Source organism: Octopus sinensis, linkage group LG2 (assembly GCF_006345805.1).
Source record: "Octopus sinensis linkage group LG2, ASM634580v1, whole genome shotgun sequence".
NCBI classification, from domain to species: domain Eukaryota; kingdom Metazoa; phylum Mollusca; class Cephalopoda; order Octopoda; family Octopodidae; genus Octopus; species Octopus sinensis.
Genome location: NC_042998.1, coordinates 86,764,276 through 86,782,391, shown reverse-complemented (window position 1 = coordinate 86,782,391; position 18,116 = coordinate 86,764,276). Strand labels below are relative to the sequence as shown.

General features: G+C 35.6%; 1 protein-coding gene across 1 annotated transcript in view; it reads right to left on the bottom strand.

Moving 5' to 3' along the window:
- Positions 1–933: 933 nt before the first annotated feature.
- Positions 934–18,116, bottom strand: part of LOC118762200 (protocadherin Fat 1-like) — a 30,961-nt gene continuing 13,778 nt past the window's right edge. Inside the window, exons 5-11 of the mRNA XM_036500737.1 lie at positions 16,309–16,370; positions 15,238–15,475; positions 9,171–9,404; positions 5,933–6,057; positions 3,296–3,360; positions 2,048–2,140; positions 934–959 (exon numbers count right to left, since the gene is read on the bottom strand). Coding sequence (XP_036356630.1) covers positions 934–959; positions 2,048–2,140; positions 3,296–3,360; positions 5,933–6,057; positions 9,171–9,404; positions 15,238–15,475; positions 16,309–16,370 — 843 coding nt within the window. The remainder of the gene's footprint in view (positions 960–2,047; positions 2,141–3,295; positions 3,361–5,932; positions 6,058–9,170; positions 9,405–15,237; positions 15,476–16,308; positions 16,371–18,116) is intronic.

The following is an 18,116-nucleotide window of genomic DNA, read 5'->3' as shown; positions in this document are numbered from 1 at the left end:
AGGATGAAAGGCCAAAGTGTGATCTCAGTGGAATTTGAACTCAGAACGTAAAGACAGACGGTAATACCGCTAAGCATTTCGCCGGGTGAGCTAACATTTCTGCCAGCTCATCTTGGAAATAATTAAGCCCTGGATAGATAGTTTATGCAATGGAAGACCTTATGTGTTTCGGTAAGACTCTGCACAATCACACATGGCTCTAGTAACACAGGAATGGATGGCTGAAATTTTCATGATCACATAGCCCCTAACATTAGCCCTCTAATTCCCCAGTTGTTATGTCATCATGTGATGGCTGTAAACAAGTACCATCATCATACATGGGATGTTGTTCATTTCCAATGCTGAGATGTCCCTCAATGGGAATAATGGCCATCCTCATAACCTGATTATTTAGATCAGTGACTACTCAGGCTTACACAACCGGACACTTTCAGCATTTCAGTTATTACCTCAGATGGAATTCATTCTTTCTGACATTAGAATATTTAACTGCTTAATTAGTATACATCATCCAACACATCTGTAGCAGGCCTTTATTGGAGTTCCCGACAGAAGACTTTGACAAATTTTTCGGCTAACAACCGCATTTTGTAACATTTCTTGTGCCCTTTTCTTCATTATAACTGAGGGTAAGTATAGAAGTCTTATTCCCATGTATTCACTCTCAATAACATTTTGATTAAATTCAAATACACCACTTTTAACCTAGAAACACTTTATGCTTTTCATCCTCATGATTCTGAACAATAGCAAGTCTCTCTATCTCAATGCTGAACTCAATGCATAAAAAAATTTTCAAGGCTAGTGTAAGCTAAAAATTGTTTCCCACAATACAGGACATCTCAAAGTCAATTTTGCAACCAAAAGTTGACATTGCATCCATTCCAAACCAAAGGCAGAGACATTAAACAACTTACGTTTTTTAGTGGTTTAGCTGCTCTTATTCCCTGGAATATCTGAAAGAAATAGAATAAGCAGTGAACAGACAAACAAATATGCATCATTGTGTGTGTGTGTGAGAGAGAGCAGAGAGAGAGAGAAAGAGGAGAGAGAGAGATAGAGAGGAGAGAGTATTTTAGTGGAAATGTTTGTTTTCCAACAATAAATGTATTGGGTGGCAATTAAGTTTCCGCAGTTTTTTTAAATTTAAATTTTTAAAAGCTTTAATAAAAAATAACAACTAATTAATCAATAATGTATTCACACTTGTTGTTTACAACTTCTTCCCAATGTTCAACAAGATTTTCACTACCTCGCTGGTAGAAATCACCTGATTTCAACTTGAAAATTGATCCAGCCAAGCTTTCAATTCTGCCCCAGTATTGAACAAAACTCCATGCATAGCATTTGGAAGAGATTGAAAATGTTGGTGCTAAATCAGGAGAGTACGATGGGTGTGCAGCACTTCCCAGCCATGCGTTTGAATGGCTTCTTTGGTCATGTTGAGTCATTCCATCTGCTGAACATAGAGTTCCACATTAACCATTTGGTTCTGTTCAAGCAATTCGTAATGGATAATCTCTTCCAGTCCCACCATATGCACAACATCGTTTTACGCAGATGAAGATCTTGTTTCACACATGATGTTACTTGTTTACCAGGGCTAAGCCATTCCTTCTGCTGCTTCATATTGATGTACAGACACAATTTTTCATCACCAGTAATTATTCGGTAAAGAAATCATTGCTTGTGTCCATGAGTTGAGCGGTGACAAGCAAGCAAACCAGCAGAGATTGTGGCTAATTGATTTTTGTTGTTGTCACTTCGAGCATGCAGAACCCATGCTCCATACTTCTGAAACTTTCCCATCGAATGAAGATGCTTCTCTATAGCAGTGTAGGAGCATTCCATATTCTCTGCCAGTTCCCTTGTCGTTTGACAAGAATTTTCATGCAAAAGTTGGTTTTGCAAAATATGTGGCATAAAAAAGTTCCACAGGTTTCGATTTATGGATCTAAGAAAGGAATCCCAATGCATGCAGCAAACTGGTTGCAGCGAAGGGTCACCATACCACTAAACTACAACTATGCAATGGAATATTTACCTTTGCAAATGCTAGGACATGATGAAGGTCTATCCTGGTTAATACCCAGAAATGGCAAACCATTCAAAGACACAGCAATAGCAACCCTAAGAGCTGAAGGGGAAATTAAACACATAATATGGAACACTGTACGATAGTTATCAATAACCCTGGAGGAGATAAAGCGGTATGCATCAGAAGACAAGTTCATTAATGAGAATAAAACTTTATGGTCAACAAAAGAAAACAAAAAATCATTTCGTAAGAAAAAACAACATGATGTAATCATATATTCAACACGTGATGGGGTACTTATGTATGGCTAAAAGGTAGTGATACCTGAGATTCTACAAAAGCGAATGTTGAAAGAATTCCATATTGGACATCCAGAGATCGCAAGGATAAAATTGTTTATGTGCAGCTATGTGTATTGGCCAAAGATGAAGTTGAAAATGTAGTAAAAGACTGCAGAGGATGTATTCTGGCAGCAAAATTGCCTATAGAAAATGGGAGCCTTGCCATAAGTAAAAAGTTCCTGGTCAAGACTACATATCGACTTTGTGGGTCTGTTAAAGGGTTATTACTTCTTAGTCGTAGTTGACAATTTTACAAAATGGCTGGAAATTGTTTAGTGCAAAAGACAAACTGACTCAATTATGATAAATTTTTTGCGTGAATTATTCCCAAGATTTGGCATCCCAGATGTAATTGTATCTGATAATGGAACACAATTTGTCCAGTGAATTTAGAAAATTCATTGAAATGTTCATGGAAGAACATAAAATGATAGTGTCTTACCATCCCAGCTCAAATAGACAGGTAGAGCAATTTGTCGACACTTTTAAAAGAGCTTTGAGAAAAGCAAACAAGGAAGTAACAAACAAAGTTGCTTTGCAGCAATTCCTAAGGGTATATAGGGTGGCACCAAACCCCAATACACCAGCAAAAAGCTCACCAGCAGAACTGATGTCCACTAGGAAGGGGAAATCAGTTTTTCATAAACTGTTACCTGGCAAGGAAAGAAAAAGTGCCAGGAAAGACACTATCAAAATTTTTCAACATTGGTGATAAGGGGAACATGAGGTCGTATAAAAACAGAAAACAGTACTAGAAAAATTACAAAGTACATAGGAAAACTGATGTACAGAATTAAAAGCAGAAAAGGTATTGAAAAAAGACACAGAAATGAATTGAAGAAGAGATTCATAGAAAATGAATCAAACAGCCTGGAAGAACCTATGGAATGGATGTATGACACATTCCAGGTACCAACACTGTTACAGGGGGTTGAACCTATGCATACAATTCGAAGGAAAAGGAAGAACACAGAGTTCCTACAAATAGATACCAAAAAGAAAAAGTATTAAGTTGAAAAAAAAACGTTAAAAAGAGAAGAGGGGTGAATAAAGTAAAATAAAATTACTTGCTTCCCACAGAAAAAGAAACTAAAAGGGGAGACATAGTGAAAATGGTACACTCCTTGCCATGTGATAAACTGGTGTGGTAAGATACAGAGACTATGAGGTCAGACAGTCAGTCGTTGTAGAAGGTCAGTAGTAATAAAGTTATTATACAAGTTCTTTGTTGGAGTCAGTGTCAGTTACATGATATATACATGTTTGAGTTATCGTCAAGGTAGATGTTTCAAAGTCAAAAGATAATAAGACACAGAATACCACCACAACATAATAGTGGCAACAAAAATATTACAGTGCCAATAGCAACATACAAGTGGACAAGGATCCACATTATGACAGTAACTGTGGTGGAAAACTTGAATTGTATGACTAGAGGTCTTGCAAAGAAGTTGGAAGTTTCCAAAAGTACCATTTACGAACGCTATTATGTTTGGGTGCTTCACAAACTGTCAGAACAAAACTGCAGAGACTGGTATCTCTGATATTCTTCTAAAATGCAATGAAAATAAGCCTTTCTTGAAGCAACTGGTAACTGGAGATGAAAATTGGATTGTTTACAATAATATAGTGAGAAAAAGATCATGGTGTTTGTTTGAGGATCCTCCAAAACAGCTTCCTAACCAGAATATCCATTCAAAAAAATCATGCATTGTGGTCTAGTAGGATTTCAAAGTCACTATTTACTATAAGGTACTCCAACAAAATTTTTTGCCTATTCATGCTACATGGCAGTGAAACATGGACCGTGACTGCTGAGGATATGCACAAGCTTGCAAGAAATGAAGCCAGTATGCTCCGATGGATGTGTAATGTCAGTGTTCATACTCGACAGAGTGTAAGTACCTTGAGAGAAAAGTTGGACCTAAGAAGCATCAGTTGTGGTGTGCGAGAATGGATGAAGACAGGTGTGTGAAAAAGTGCCACACCCTAGCGGTTGAAGGAACCTGTGGAAAAGGTAGACCAGGAAAACCTGGGGCGAGGTGGTGAAGCACGACCTTCAAACATTAGGTCTCACCAAGGCAGAGAAGACCTGGCAGGACAAATGAGACCATAACCCGTGGCCTTTACCTGGGATGTAGCCAGTCCACTTATGCATACCTTTCCTTCTTTGGACACAAAACTCTGCTTGCAAAGAGCTGTTGAGGCAAGTGAAATCAAAATCGATCAAAAAATCAATGGAAATTGTAGTTGTGATACCAGTGCCAGTGGCAAATAAAAAGCACCATATGAACGTAGCCGTTGCCAGCGCGGCTTTGACTGGCTTCCATGCTGGTGGCATGTAAAAAGCACCAACTGATCGTGGCCGTTGCCAGCCTCGCCTGGCGTGTAAAAAGCACCCACTACACTCATGGAGTGGTTGGTGTTAGGAAGAGCATCCAGCTGTAGAAACACTGCCAGATCAGACTGGAGCCTGGTGTAGCCGCCTGGCTTCCCAGACCCCAGTCAAACCGTCCACCCCATGCTAGCATGGAAAACTGACTTTAGACGACGATGATGATGATGATGATGATGATGATGATATTGTTACTAATGTCTTCCCAACCTTCTCTTCCATTTTTATATAGTTTGAAAAAACACTTCCATCATCACTATTGTATCCATAAGTTCATCATGTTTACCAATGCCAATTTAGTCACACTTACCTATCTTCCAAACAATTTATTTGGGGGCAACACAATGTTTCAATATTTTGTAATCTTCTTAACTCTAATAATAACAACCCACCTGAGACTGTCCCTGGTTCTATGATATAAACTTCCTGTTTAAAGTAATCTAAACGAAATCTTTCATGTTAAACATCACTTTAATGATAAAAATTTATTTTACTGAATTCTTTGTTATTTTCAAACTTAATTGAAACAAAGGTCGTTGTATTTCAAAAGAAATAAGTTAACAAAAGGCTTAAACATTCTTTTAAAATATGAATGTCTCGTGGGTGATAATACTGTTTCAAATTTTGTCAATGCATTCTCATTAGCTGCAACCAAGACATACTACTTGAATGCATGACTTACTATTTCTGGAACTTCACTATATCTTGAACACTATCATTCAAATGTTATACAATGTCTTGAGAGTCTGCACAAATAAAGTGAGATTGCCAGTAAGCAGTCCAAGCCTTTTGTTGACCCAACCCAAGTGGGGCCCAACACAACACACTCATTTTGCAGCTTAAAGGTACTAATGTGTATAAAATATTTGAGTCCGTTTAAAATTTTAAAAATCTGTTCTCCAATTTTTAATTAACAGCTTCTCAATAAATTCATACTTCGTTCCAAATATTACAATTCACTTGGAAAGTCATCCTAAATGTCAATGTTACAAAACTTGTTAGCAATATTTTACCTCATCTATGAATGAATTTTGACCTTCATCTCTGATCACAAAAGCTTCTTTGATTTGAAATCATTCCATTTAAAATTTTCAAAAGTTTATATTTGGTAAATATATAAAAGAAAATGAGTTCATCAGTTTGAGAACTACCAACCTCTGATTATCTGCATGAGACAGAAGCATCGTAATGATGAATATGAAAACCAACACCACAGTGACTGTAGTAATACTTGTGAAATTCTTTTCATTGCTGTTGGCAGCTCCAGGTGATTCAGGTCGCTAGAAGAGCAAGAAATATCAATCAATAAGGATTTTTACAGACCAATAAACATAAACATAAAAAACCACATAACAACAACATCAATAATTAAATAATAATTTCTGAGGCAGAAATCCAACAATTTGTTGGATGGGGATTAGTTAATTGAACTGATCCCTGTACTTCATTGGTACTTTATCACATTGCTTCTGGAGAGATGAACAGCAAAGGTAGCCTGGACAAGATTTAACTTGTGAATGTAAAAGCACCAATACAAACACCACAAGGATTTTGTCTCTGACACTGTAATGATTTTGACAATCAACTGCCTTAACAACAACAACAGCAACAAAAACAACAAAAAAATCAAAAATCTGTAAAGATTGTGACTGTGGTAATTGCTGCATTAGAGACTGCAAATGAATAAAGAAGACTGGAATGGAATCTCCTGCAGAGCTTCTATAGAAGATTTGCCTCTTAGGAGCAGAGAATACCATTACAAGGGTTTTGAACATTGCATGGTTTATCATGTGGATAAACATCTAGATATGATCCCAAGAAAACCATGTCTCAGAGAAATCCAAAAGATTTTGCTGACAAGTACTGCCCACATCCTCAGAAAAACCCTATCTATTTAAATGTCTGTGTTGTATTATATGGAGATATTTTGCTACAGCCCCTGCTACACCCACTCCCCAAGATTTCAGTCATACTGTAACATCACTTCCACTTCACTCACCCACAGGATGCTGTGTGTCTTGACAACTGATTGTAACAAACATGCAGATTAAAAGTAAATAATAAAGATAATAATAATAATAATAATAATAATAATAATAATAATAATAATAATAATAATAATAATAATAATAGTAATAATAATAATATTCAAAAGATAGTGCTCATGGGAACTGCTCATATCCTACGCAAAATACTTTCTATGTAATCTCAAGGTTTAAAACAAACAATTTTTATTTTATTTATTTTTTAAATTTTATTTTGTTTATTTATTTATTTATTTATTTATTTATTTATTTATTAGACATTCACTAGTACAACCCCCCCCCCCAGATATATGGCACATTAGGCACAACAACAACGTGAACTTCCAACCTGTTGTCTCTTGAGGTCTCTGGGTGAGACTTGGAGCCAACTTGTACAAATATAAAGCAAAAGTCAAACATAGAATAATAATAATAATAATAATAATAATAATAATAATAATAATAATAATAATAATAATAATCATAATAATAATAATAATAATAATAAACATCAGTATGGAATTTAGGATCACCAAATGCTCAGTACTTAGTATGAAAGAGGGTAAAAAGCAGCCTGCAGAGGATTGTGATAAACATAAGAAGAAACCATGAGTGAACCCGATGGTAGTAGATATGGGTGTTTAGGAATTTAGACATTCTACAAAGAGAAATGAAAGTCAAGGTCAGTGAGGTGTATCAAAAATGGGTAAAGATGGTGTTGAAATCCAACCTGAATGCCAAAAATTTGATTACTGCAATGAATATCTGGGCAGTTGCAGTGGTCAGATATAGTACATCCATCCTCAAATGGACTATGGAGGAAATATCAACACTGGATAGAAGGACGAGAGTTGATGACACTGCATGGGGCGCTACACCCTGAAGTAAATGAAAACAGACTGTATATGAAAAGAAAGAGTGGTGGCAGAGGACTAATTAGTATAGCCCATTGTATAAGGTTGGAGGCGCAATGGCCCAGTGGTTAGGGTAGCAGACTCTCGGTCATAGTTTCAATTCCCAGACCAGGCATTGTGAGTGTTTATTGAGCAGAAACACTTAAAGTTCCACAAGGCTCCGGCAGGGGTTGGTGGTGAACCCTGCTGTACTCTTTCACCACAACTTTCTCTCACTCTTTCGTTCTGTTTCTGTTGTACCTGTATTTTGAAGGGCTAGCCTTGTCTCACACTGACATGCTGAATCTCCCTGAGAACTACATAAAGGGTACACGTGTCTGTGGAGTGCTCAGTCACTTGCACGTTAATTTCACAAGCAGGCTGTTCTGTTGATCAGATCAAATGGAACCCTTGTCATCGTAACCGACAGAGTGCCAACCAAATTGTATAAGGAGTAAAAGAAGAATGCTGGCTGAGTATATCATAAATAGTGATGAAGACCTGCTGCAATATACCATGAAAGATATGGGTGTAAATTCAATGAATGATGGGCAAAGATGAATTTAAGCAAAGAGCTGAGAAGAGAAAAGAAGACCTTCTTGAAATGAGAATGCATGGACAATTTGAAAGGAATACACAAGATAATAAGGATAATACAGCATCGTGAACATGGCTTGAGTGAGGTGATTTGAAGCGTACCACTGGAAGCCTGATCACTACTGCATAAGATCAGGCTCTCGCTACCAATTCAATGAAGTATAACATCTACAAAACTTCTGACACCCAGAAATGCAGACTCTGTGGAAAGAGTGTGGAAAATGTGACCCACTTGGTAAGTGGATGTGAAAGCCTTGCACAAAAAGAATACAAATGCCACCATGATAAAGTGTGTGTGTATCTTCATTGGCTCTTATACTGTAAATACCAATATGAAGTAACAGAGAACTGGTGTGAGCATGTATCAAGTAAAGTTATGCAGGAGGATGGAAAAGTAATGATACTCTGGGACTATGATTTTCAGATGGATCATGTAATCGAACACCGTCAGCCGGATATTGTCATATTGAATAAGAGAGACAAATACTATCAGATCATTGATGTAGCCATACCAAATGACATGAATGTTGTGAGTAAAGATGTTGCAAAAAATCACCAAATACTCCAAATTGAAAGTGGATATGACAAAACTGTATGGAATGAGAGGATAATGTAAAAGTGATACCAGTGGTGATTGGAGCATTGGGCTCAATCCCATTAAAAGTCAAAACTTCTTAAGGCAACTGGAAATCTTAAGGCAACTGGAAATCCCATGCAAGATTGATGTCTTACAAAAAGCAGCCTTATTGAGTATACAAATATAGCTCCATCACCAAAGTACAAGATTCAATCCTGATTTAATATAATTAACGACTTTACCCTTAATTCAATATTTTTACAATGTCAAAATGTTAGAAATATTAGATTTTTAGTACTCACCAATACAGTGATATTAACAACAGCAGTATCTTCCTTGACTGGTTTACCATTATCTTCAGCTTTGACTACTAACTGGATGACATTATCAGTCAGGCTTTCATAATCTATATTTGATGGAGTAATAATTCCATTTTGTGCATTTATGGAAAAACTGTTTGAAAGGACTTGACTAGCATTTACTATTGAATATTTTACTTGAGAATTACCTGAATTCTCTTTATCAGCATCAGTTGCCTATAGTGAAAGAGAAATCAACAAGAAATTACCCTTCAAACTAACCACTTTTACAAAATTAATACATAATAATTACAATAGAGAATTCCCCAAAACTGATCTGTCTCATGAGTTACAACCACTTTAGAAGAGGAAAACCAGCATGTGTGTGTGTGCATGTGCATGTAGATAGTATTTGAGGACAGATTTTGTGGTTTTAAAATTGGTAACAGAAAAAAATTGTATTTTTATGAAAATAACATCAACATAAAGCTAACTTATCAATTTAATAATTTCATCTAATAAAACCACCATAAGCATCAATAAGTGTCTCTACGTGGAGTCAAAATCATTTACAAGCTCGGATTAAGTTGTCCCTGTTCATATCAGACATGACTCAAACTATGGCACCTTTCAAAGAATTTTAAGTCCTATGGAGGTGTTCATTGAGATTTTTGTCAACAATACTCCAGCAGATTGAGATCTGGAGAATTAGGAGTTTAAATGGTGGGAGTGATGTGATCATGCAAATTGTTGGCCATCAATTCTTGTGTCATTTGAGCCTTGTGTGATGATGCAGAATCTTGCTGAAAGACATAAGGCCTTCCATTGCATACACTTTTGACCCAAGGAATTAACAACTTTATCCAGAACTTCAATATACACAGCAGCATTAACCATAAGGCCTTGTGGAAAAAAGTGAGGAGGCATCACATGTCCTTCATTGCAAACAACACCCAAAACCATGACACTTACAAGAAATTTTGTGTGCATTACTCTTGAAACCTCAGAAGGGTTTGCATATAGCCATCTGTCATTTCTTCTGTTAGTTTTCTGGTCTTGGTCAAAGTTTTTCTTATATGAGAAAAACCAAATCACACCATCTTCTGATGGATTTTAAGTTTGTTCAAAAGCCTTTTGGATCTGATCAAACAGTTTTCTTTTGTTTTTTCTGACATGAATTGACCTCTCCTCATTACGTAAGATTTGTATCTGACTGGCTCCTGTGCTGGTGGCATGTAAAAGCACCATTCGAGTGTGGTCGTTGCCAGTGCCGCCTGACTGGCTCCCATGCTGGTGGCATGTAAAGGCACCATTCAAGCATGGCCAATGCCAATATCACCTGACTGGCCCTTGAGCCAGTGGCACATAAAAAGAATCTGCTATACTCTAGGATTGGTTAGTGTTAGGAGGGGCATCCAGCTGTAAAAACATTGCCAGATTGGACTGGAGCCTGGTGCAGCCTTGTGGCTGGCAAGCCCTCAGTCAAACCATCCAACTCATGCCACCATGGAATGCGGACATTAAACAATGATGATGATGATGATTATCATCATCATCATCATTTAACGTCCGTTTTCCATGCTAGCATGGGTTGGACGGTTCGACCGGAGTCTGGTAAGCCATGGAGGCTGCACCAGTCTCTAGTCTGATTTGGCAGTGTTTCTACAGCTGGATGCCCTTCCTAACGCCAACTACTCCATGAGTGTAGTATATATATATTTTAAGTTAAATTTTCTTATAAAATATGTTTTTAAGCATGCTTCACAATATATGGGCTGTATTAAGAAGTGCTCATTGCGAGCTAAATCAAAGGATAAGAGAAATTATAGAAGTAACACATCTAAGTAATCAATAAAAATTTCAAAGTATAATTTAAAGCACACAGTAAATAAATATACATATAAATTTATATAAATAAGTGAATAAAATTACATGTAAAAACCATGCATTATGTACGTTGGGTTCAGGTACCAAATGGAGAAGTGACAAATAAAGAGACAAAGCTCCAAGGTAAAAGCTTCCAAAAGGAATAGTTCCAATCAATTAAGAATTTGATGTTTATGTGAATTGTTGGATAAGAGTTCAAAATTGTTTAATTCAGGGATAAATAAATTTGGTAAAAATATATAAATTCAGGTAAATTTTAGGGATACATTAAATGTATAAATGGCGTTTAAAGTGTTTCATATACAGAAACATAATGCCCTCCCCACATCAGGATGGTTTCCTTCATAATGAAATCCTACATAATAGTAATTTGAAAGATTAAAAAAGGAAGAGAATTTCTTTTATTTTTTAATATATTTTCAAAGCTCATATGCAAATTATATTACACTGGCAAGAATGGAAGGCTCTAAAGTTCATAGTCAAGAATTCAAATATCAATAAGTTTCAAGAAATTATATAACCATGACCTACATATGTCTCTACTGCAGAAACTGCACATTGCTCTGTATGCAATTATGCATCCTTGTTGTTGCAATTTCCTCAAGGGTCTATCATTTATGACATTTTCAAAGTGAATGCATATACATACATATATATATATGTGTGTGTGTGTGTGTGTGTGTGTGTGTGTGTGTGTGTGTGTGTGTGTGTGTTTTAAAAGTAAAGATTAAATTTAAATTCAAAATTTAAACTTTATGTGTTTCCTGTGTCTCTAGTAGGATGCCGATAAAGAATGTTCACTGCCTATGGCTACCTGGTGCCCTCCATGATAATTGCACAATCATTGCTGGCTCTATGTCAGAAATTCCTCAGTAAAAACAATAGAAGCAAAAGATAGAATATACTAGAAACTTTATTGTCACAATGATCGTTTCAACACATCATGCAACTCTCCTATACAGCTGGGAGACTATACAATGAAATATGATGCACCACATGGGGCAGAAGTATCTCTTTAGGTGATGCAACACAGTTTCTCATTACATAAGTAATATTTCACTCTTCATATCAACTAGAGCATGTTGATAGCAGTCATATCTAAGATACATTGAGTAGGAACTACAAAGAATAAATCAAGTGCTAAGCTGTGGATACAAACAGGATGTAATTAAGAAAATAATACAATGTAAAGATTAAGGAAAATAAAGTATACAATAAATTAAAATAAAACAAATCCATTAAGTGTGTCAATATCTGTCTTGCTATTCTGTAAATGAGCTGGTGGTAATAATTCCTTTGATAGTTAGCCGTCCTTGCCAACATGACATCATATGGCCAGACATCATTCCGGGTGGTGGTAAGGTCATAACACTTACTATTTGGCACACATCTATATCCCAACATACGCCTATTTACAAATATATACTCACTCACACATGCGCACACACACATTTATACATGCATGTGCACCATTTCACATACATACACAGACTTATCAATATTTCTTTACATCAATAGGCATATAGATGTGTATGCATCCACATATACATATATAGTTATAAACATACACACACACATACAGGCATATATACATATATACACACATGCGAGAGCACAGACACACTTATGTCTGCTTGCACATTAATCACTATTTGGGTTCACACTAATACTAGTGCTATGACAAATACTTACATACAAATTTATACATACAGACTTAGTTGTCTGCTCCCACTGGATGTAGTTATGTATGATTTTGACCTTGCATGAATGCCTATATGTGTATGTGTAGAGAGAGACACACACCACATACAAGCCCACACATCGATGACTGTATTTATAGAGATATACATACATGCTTATAGATATATATACACGTATATATATTCAGAAGATGAACATTAGTGTATAAGAACATAAATACTTGTATATTTACAAAACAAATTTACATGAAGTATAAAAGGTACATAAAACTAAGGGGAGGAGGCTTGGTATTTCAGGTCTGACAGCTGCTGCTAGGAGCTTGGAATTATATAATAACTGTAATATTGGGAATACGTAAAAAGGGAAAAATATTCAACCAGTAGTGGATGCATATAAACATTACTGCCAATCCTGCCTTCGTTGACCAAAATTATCATTGGCTCTGTTTTTCAATACTGGGTTGGGTAGTTTACAATATGATATTTCTCAGTTAAACATTAACAGCAGCATTTTGATCTGCCCAAGAGAGTTTATACAATATCAATACACTCACCCATATCTTTTCTTTGCCAAATTTGTTTTCAGAATGATGCATAATTTTCTTTGTGATGGCTCTTGAATGAGCTCATTGTTGGCATGGTCAGCTCTTAAATTTGTGGGTTTTTTTAAGCCTATGCACAGGATGTTTGGGCTAAATTTGACACTTTTTATATCTCCTTTTATCAGGAACATCTTGATGTATTGGTGAACAGTCATTGGTGTTGGAGAGAGCATTCAGATTAAAGCTGTAGTTGAGAAAAAGATAACTGACACAGAGGACTGGACGCTTTCTGAATATTGGAAAAAGTTACCTGTATCATGATGGTCCACACCAAGTAAGAAAATGCTGATACTATGACTGTTGCCCAATGCTCTGTGAACACTGTAAAGGCTGTAAGATGTGACATGGACAGTTGCAACAAAGACTACAAAGTTGTGGTCAGTAGGAAGGGACACAACAGGCATTTTGATTGTGTCTGCATTCCGTGATTAATCCCCAAACTACCGGACTAGATGATAGAACATCTAAGCAAAAGAATGAGAGCTTTGGCAAGAGAAATGGGCATTAGACTCACCACCAAGAACTGCCCGACAAAGGCAAAAAAGCTCCTGAAAACGCTGAGGTATCATGTTGAGCCAGGGATGATCTGGTTCTCCTCAGATGGAAAGAACTTCTGCCAAAACTAGTTACACAACATCCAGAACACCAGGTATCTTGCCTACAATTCATGTGATATTCTACATATGAAAACCAGTTCCTCTAAACTTTGATGGTCTTTGGGTGTATCTTCAGTGAGGGTGACATCATGCCAACCCACTTCTCTGAACAAGGCCTTAGGCTCAATTCAGACAGCTATGTAAAGCTACTGGAGACAGTGGGCAAAGCCTGGCTAGAGAGTGTTGCTGCTGGAAGGCCATATGTTATGGTAGTAGATTTCAGCTCCCTGCCATACCTCCAGAAAGAGTCAGAAGTGGTTGTCAGAGATTTTCTACATCAACAGCCCCAATTTCCTGTCAACTAATTCCTCCCATATGTAATCTCACAGAGCATGATTGTGAAAAACACTAACCACTCTGCCTGCAACATCAAGGCTGAGCTGGTGGCCAAGATGAAGGTGGTATTTGAAGATCTTCACAGGGACACAGTGAGGAATGCATGCACCAGGTTCTGGAGTCACTTTGAGGCTGTGCTGGAAGCTAAGAGTGACTACTTTGTATAAACTGTTATCTTGCAGTTATAATCTAGTTGATATTTTTAGATTTTTTTTAAATAGTTTTATTTTTAGATGAGATATTTTGTTTTGTTTTCCTTTTGTGCAAGCTGTCAAATTTACCCACAAACACCCTGTCTAATACAGTACAGCAAATTCTGTTCTCAATTGTATTTGTCTGATATACAATGTATTTAACTTGCACACTGATTATCCAGAGGAATAGATTACTTATTTTAATAATTACATCTATTTTTCATTTGGTTCATATCATTTAGAAAGATTTTAAGTTTATGCGATGAACTGACTTTTATAGGTCTTATGGAATTTTTATTATTTTTGTTCAATTTGAAGTTTATCATTGTAGAAGGATCTCTTGACTAAAGAAAAGATTGTTTCATCATAGATGTTATAATAATTTAGTTAAATGGCAGATTGTTCTAGATTATATTTTAATCTCCGGTGCAGATTTTGCTATGTATAGAGGGTATAGAATACATTACTGTGTTTTTCAAGCAATTATATGCAAGAACCTAGTTTTCTCTCATCACAAACAACAATAAAAAATACAGAAAAAGAAATAAGGCCTGGTTTAATCCATTGGATAAAAAGCTGAATGCTAAAAAGTGTTGACAAGAATAATTTCTGTAATTATATGAGCCTACGGTGAAATCTATTTCATGCAAACACGTCAAGACAATGGAATAAAATACAGACAATGAATAACTTACTTGAACAGTGATTTCATACTCAAAACTGGTTTTGCCCTCTTTCAGAAGTCCAGTATAGAATTTTGGTCTGAATATAGGGGCATTATCATTAATGCCCTTCACAAAAACATCTAAATCAACAGTCGCTTTTCGATTACCTCCATCAGTGGCTTCAACAAGTAAACTATAAAAAGTTACTTTTTCATAATCCAACTTCTTTAAGACTGATATAGTACCACTTTTGCTGTCTATAGTGAAACTGTTTCAGAAGAGAAAATGAGAAGACATAAGTATATACAAAACTAGAAAAAGCAAAAATAAGTGAAACTGAATAGCTTAGTCAACTATTTCTAAGACAATATACTTCAAAACAAAAATATAATTACAAAATGAAGGTTTCATTGTTAACCATGTCACTACAACGCATTATGCATGAAGATTGCATACACATATATTTGAATTCATTTAAACATGACTACAACGTATTTTACCAACCCCAGAGAAAGAATGGTACAATTCATTTTGGCAAGATTTGAACTTAAGACATAAAAATTAAGTAAAATATTTTTTTTAAAAATTATGTAATCCAATATAGGCATAACACACAGTTGTGAGGTTTTCTTCAACTTAGTACGAGGTAAATAATTTTTGGAGAATGAAGTATTTTCTTTTTTTTGGCAGGGGTGCCTGAAAGGGAAGGTCAGTCTTTTTGATGCAATCTTTACTATATTGAGTATGTGTTTTTGACAAGGAAAACCTACCCTACCTCAGAGATAGCAAGGCCTAGTATTTGGAGCATATTTGAAAATTCTAGTTGTGTGCTATACACTTTTCTTTTTCTTTATAGGAGGTGTTATGATAATATTTCATTGCTATGTAATAATTATGTTTTTGTTTAATTGAAAGAAAGATTGATTTTTCATGCATCTATAAGTATATGTCTAGCATTTTACTTTATAATGTAATCAACAAATTAAAATTTATGATATAAAGCAATGCTAAATGTAAGATACAAAGAAAGGAACCAGCAATTAGATACAATTTCAACTTTCATATACAAATAAAATCACAATCTGAATATTTTTTACTCACTTATTGTCACCAAATATTGCATAAGTCACTTCTCCATCTTTGCCTGAATCATCATCAGTAGCCTAAAATATAAATAAATATTTCCATGAAACTAAAATTAAAATAACTGAAAATATTAACTAAGATATTATACTATGAATTAATTAATGATGAATTTTGGGGCTTAAAACTAGAAGGAGCAGCCTGAATTCCTTTGGTACCAGGACACTTTGCAAGATTATGGGTCCACTGGTTGAATTTTATATCCAACCAAGGGCTATACACAGAAACTGTGATGCAATCTATTACTTATATGATTCAGGAATGTCAGCTCAGACTGTTTGGTCATGTTGACATACACGTATACATATCTATGGATGTGGGTATGTAATATTATTGTTGATAAATAAATTGCAAATTCTTAGAAGGAAAGGAAAAAATTAGAATGTTCTTACCTCAAAAGAAAATCAGAAAAGTGTATCAAGTTTCACTTCACAAGGATCAGTGGAATTCATTGGCCATACCTACATGTGTACACTACCCCAACTCCTGGCCAGAAACTACTCTCCCTCTGAGATCCCTTCCACATGTCTGTCCCCATCAACATCTTGATGAAGAAAGTAGCTTTTCAAATGTCTCACTTTTGACATGATGCCATTTCCTCTCACTTCCAGTCCTGACATCACTCTTTTTCCCTTGCTTCCGATTCTGATGTCTCCCTTCACTCCTCCACAGAATTAAAAAAAGGGGGGAGGGAAGGAGGAAGGAAGTAAGGGAGTGAGCAAGGGAAAGAACAAGTATGTGAAAGAATCTATAAATATTTTTGGAATATAGAATTTGCATCTTGACCCTGGATAAAGCATAAAAAAAGACACTTTTCAACATTAAGAACATTTTTTTTCTGCCTCATCTTATAGCCAAATCAACAAGACACAGCAAAGTTCTCTGGATTCTGTGTTAAACAACCATGCTAGTACTACTGCAATTGAAAAGCATTTCTTTCCAAGACCATCTCATGGTACTGTGTAACTTCATTTATCAGCATCCAAAAATTAAACCTAAGCAACCCCAGCACACTCATTTGACCCTACAGATCTTCAAAATGCAAAGTAAGGTCCAATTATACATGATCTACAATTTGTTGATCGATCTCAAGTGACGGAACCGCTCACCAAGGGGACAATAAAGAACTAAAACAAGAGGGAAATTTTGTACTGTGGAAAACACTTCTAACTCATACAAATATGGATAAACCAGCACAAAATGGTTGTGATAGTTATCTAACTACTGTTGGTTAGATAGAAATTTAGAAATGACTACAATTATAAATTCAAATCCGACCATGGGAAAAACTAAAGACAACTTTTTATACAACAGAAAATGCATCTCTGATCACATTAATACAAAAGAGCCTGAATTGGCCTCATGAATAATTGTGATTGAAAATAAAGTGAATTTAATACGATTATACATTTTCTTATTTAGTTGTATATTTTTATATGTACACAATGTTCTGATTAGACTGCTTTCTGCTCATAATCATTTATCATACCACTTGATATATGCATGATACCATGCTAGATTTGATTCAAAACCATTTTTCCTAAGCTCAGGATAAAGTCCTTATCCATAGGCTATTGCTGCATGTACAGTGGTCAGTATGTACATATCCGAGAAAATGTACCTGAGATGATCAGTGATCAAACAATTAAAAACATGGTAGAGATATAAAGACTGTATATATGCATTTTAAAGATGATGTTAAGAGTCTATAAAATTACAGAATTATTAACAATTTGTCTTAAATATTTAAAGGGAAATTATTTCAT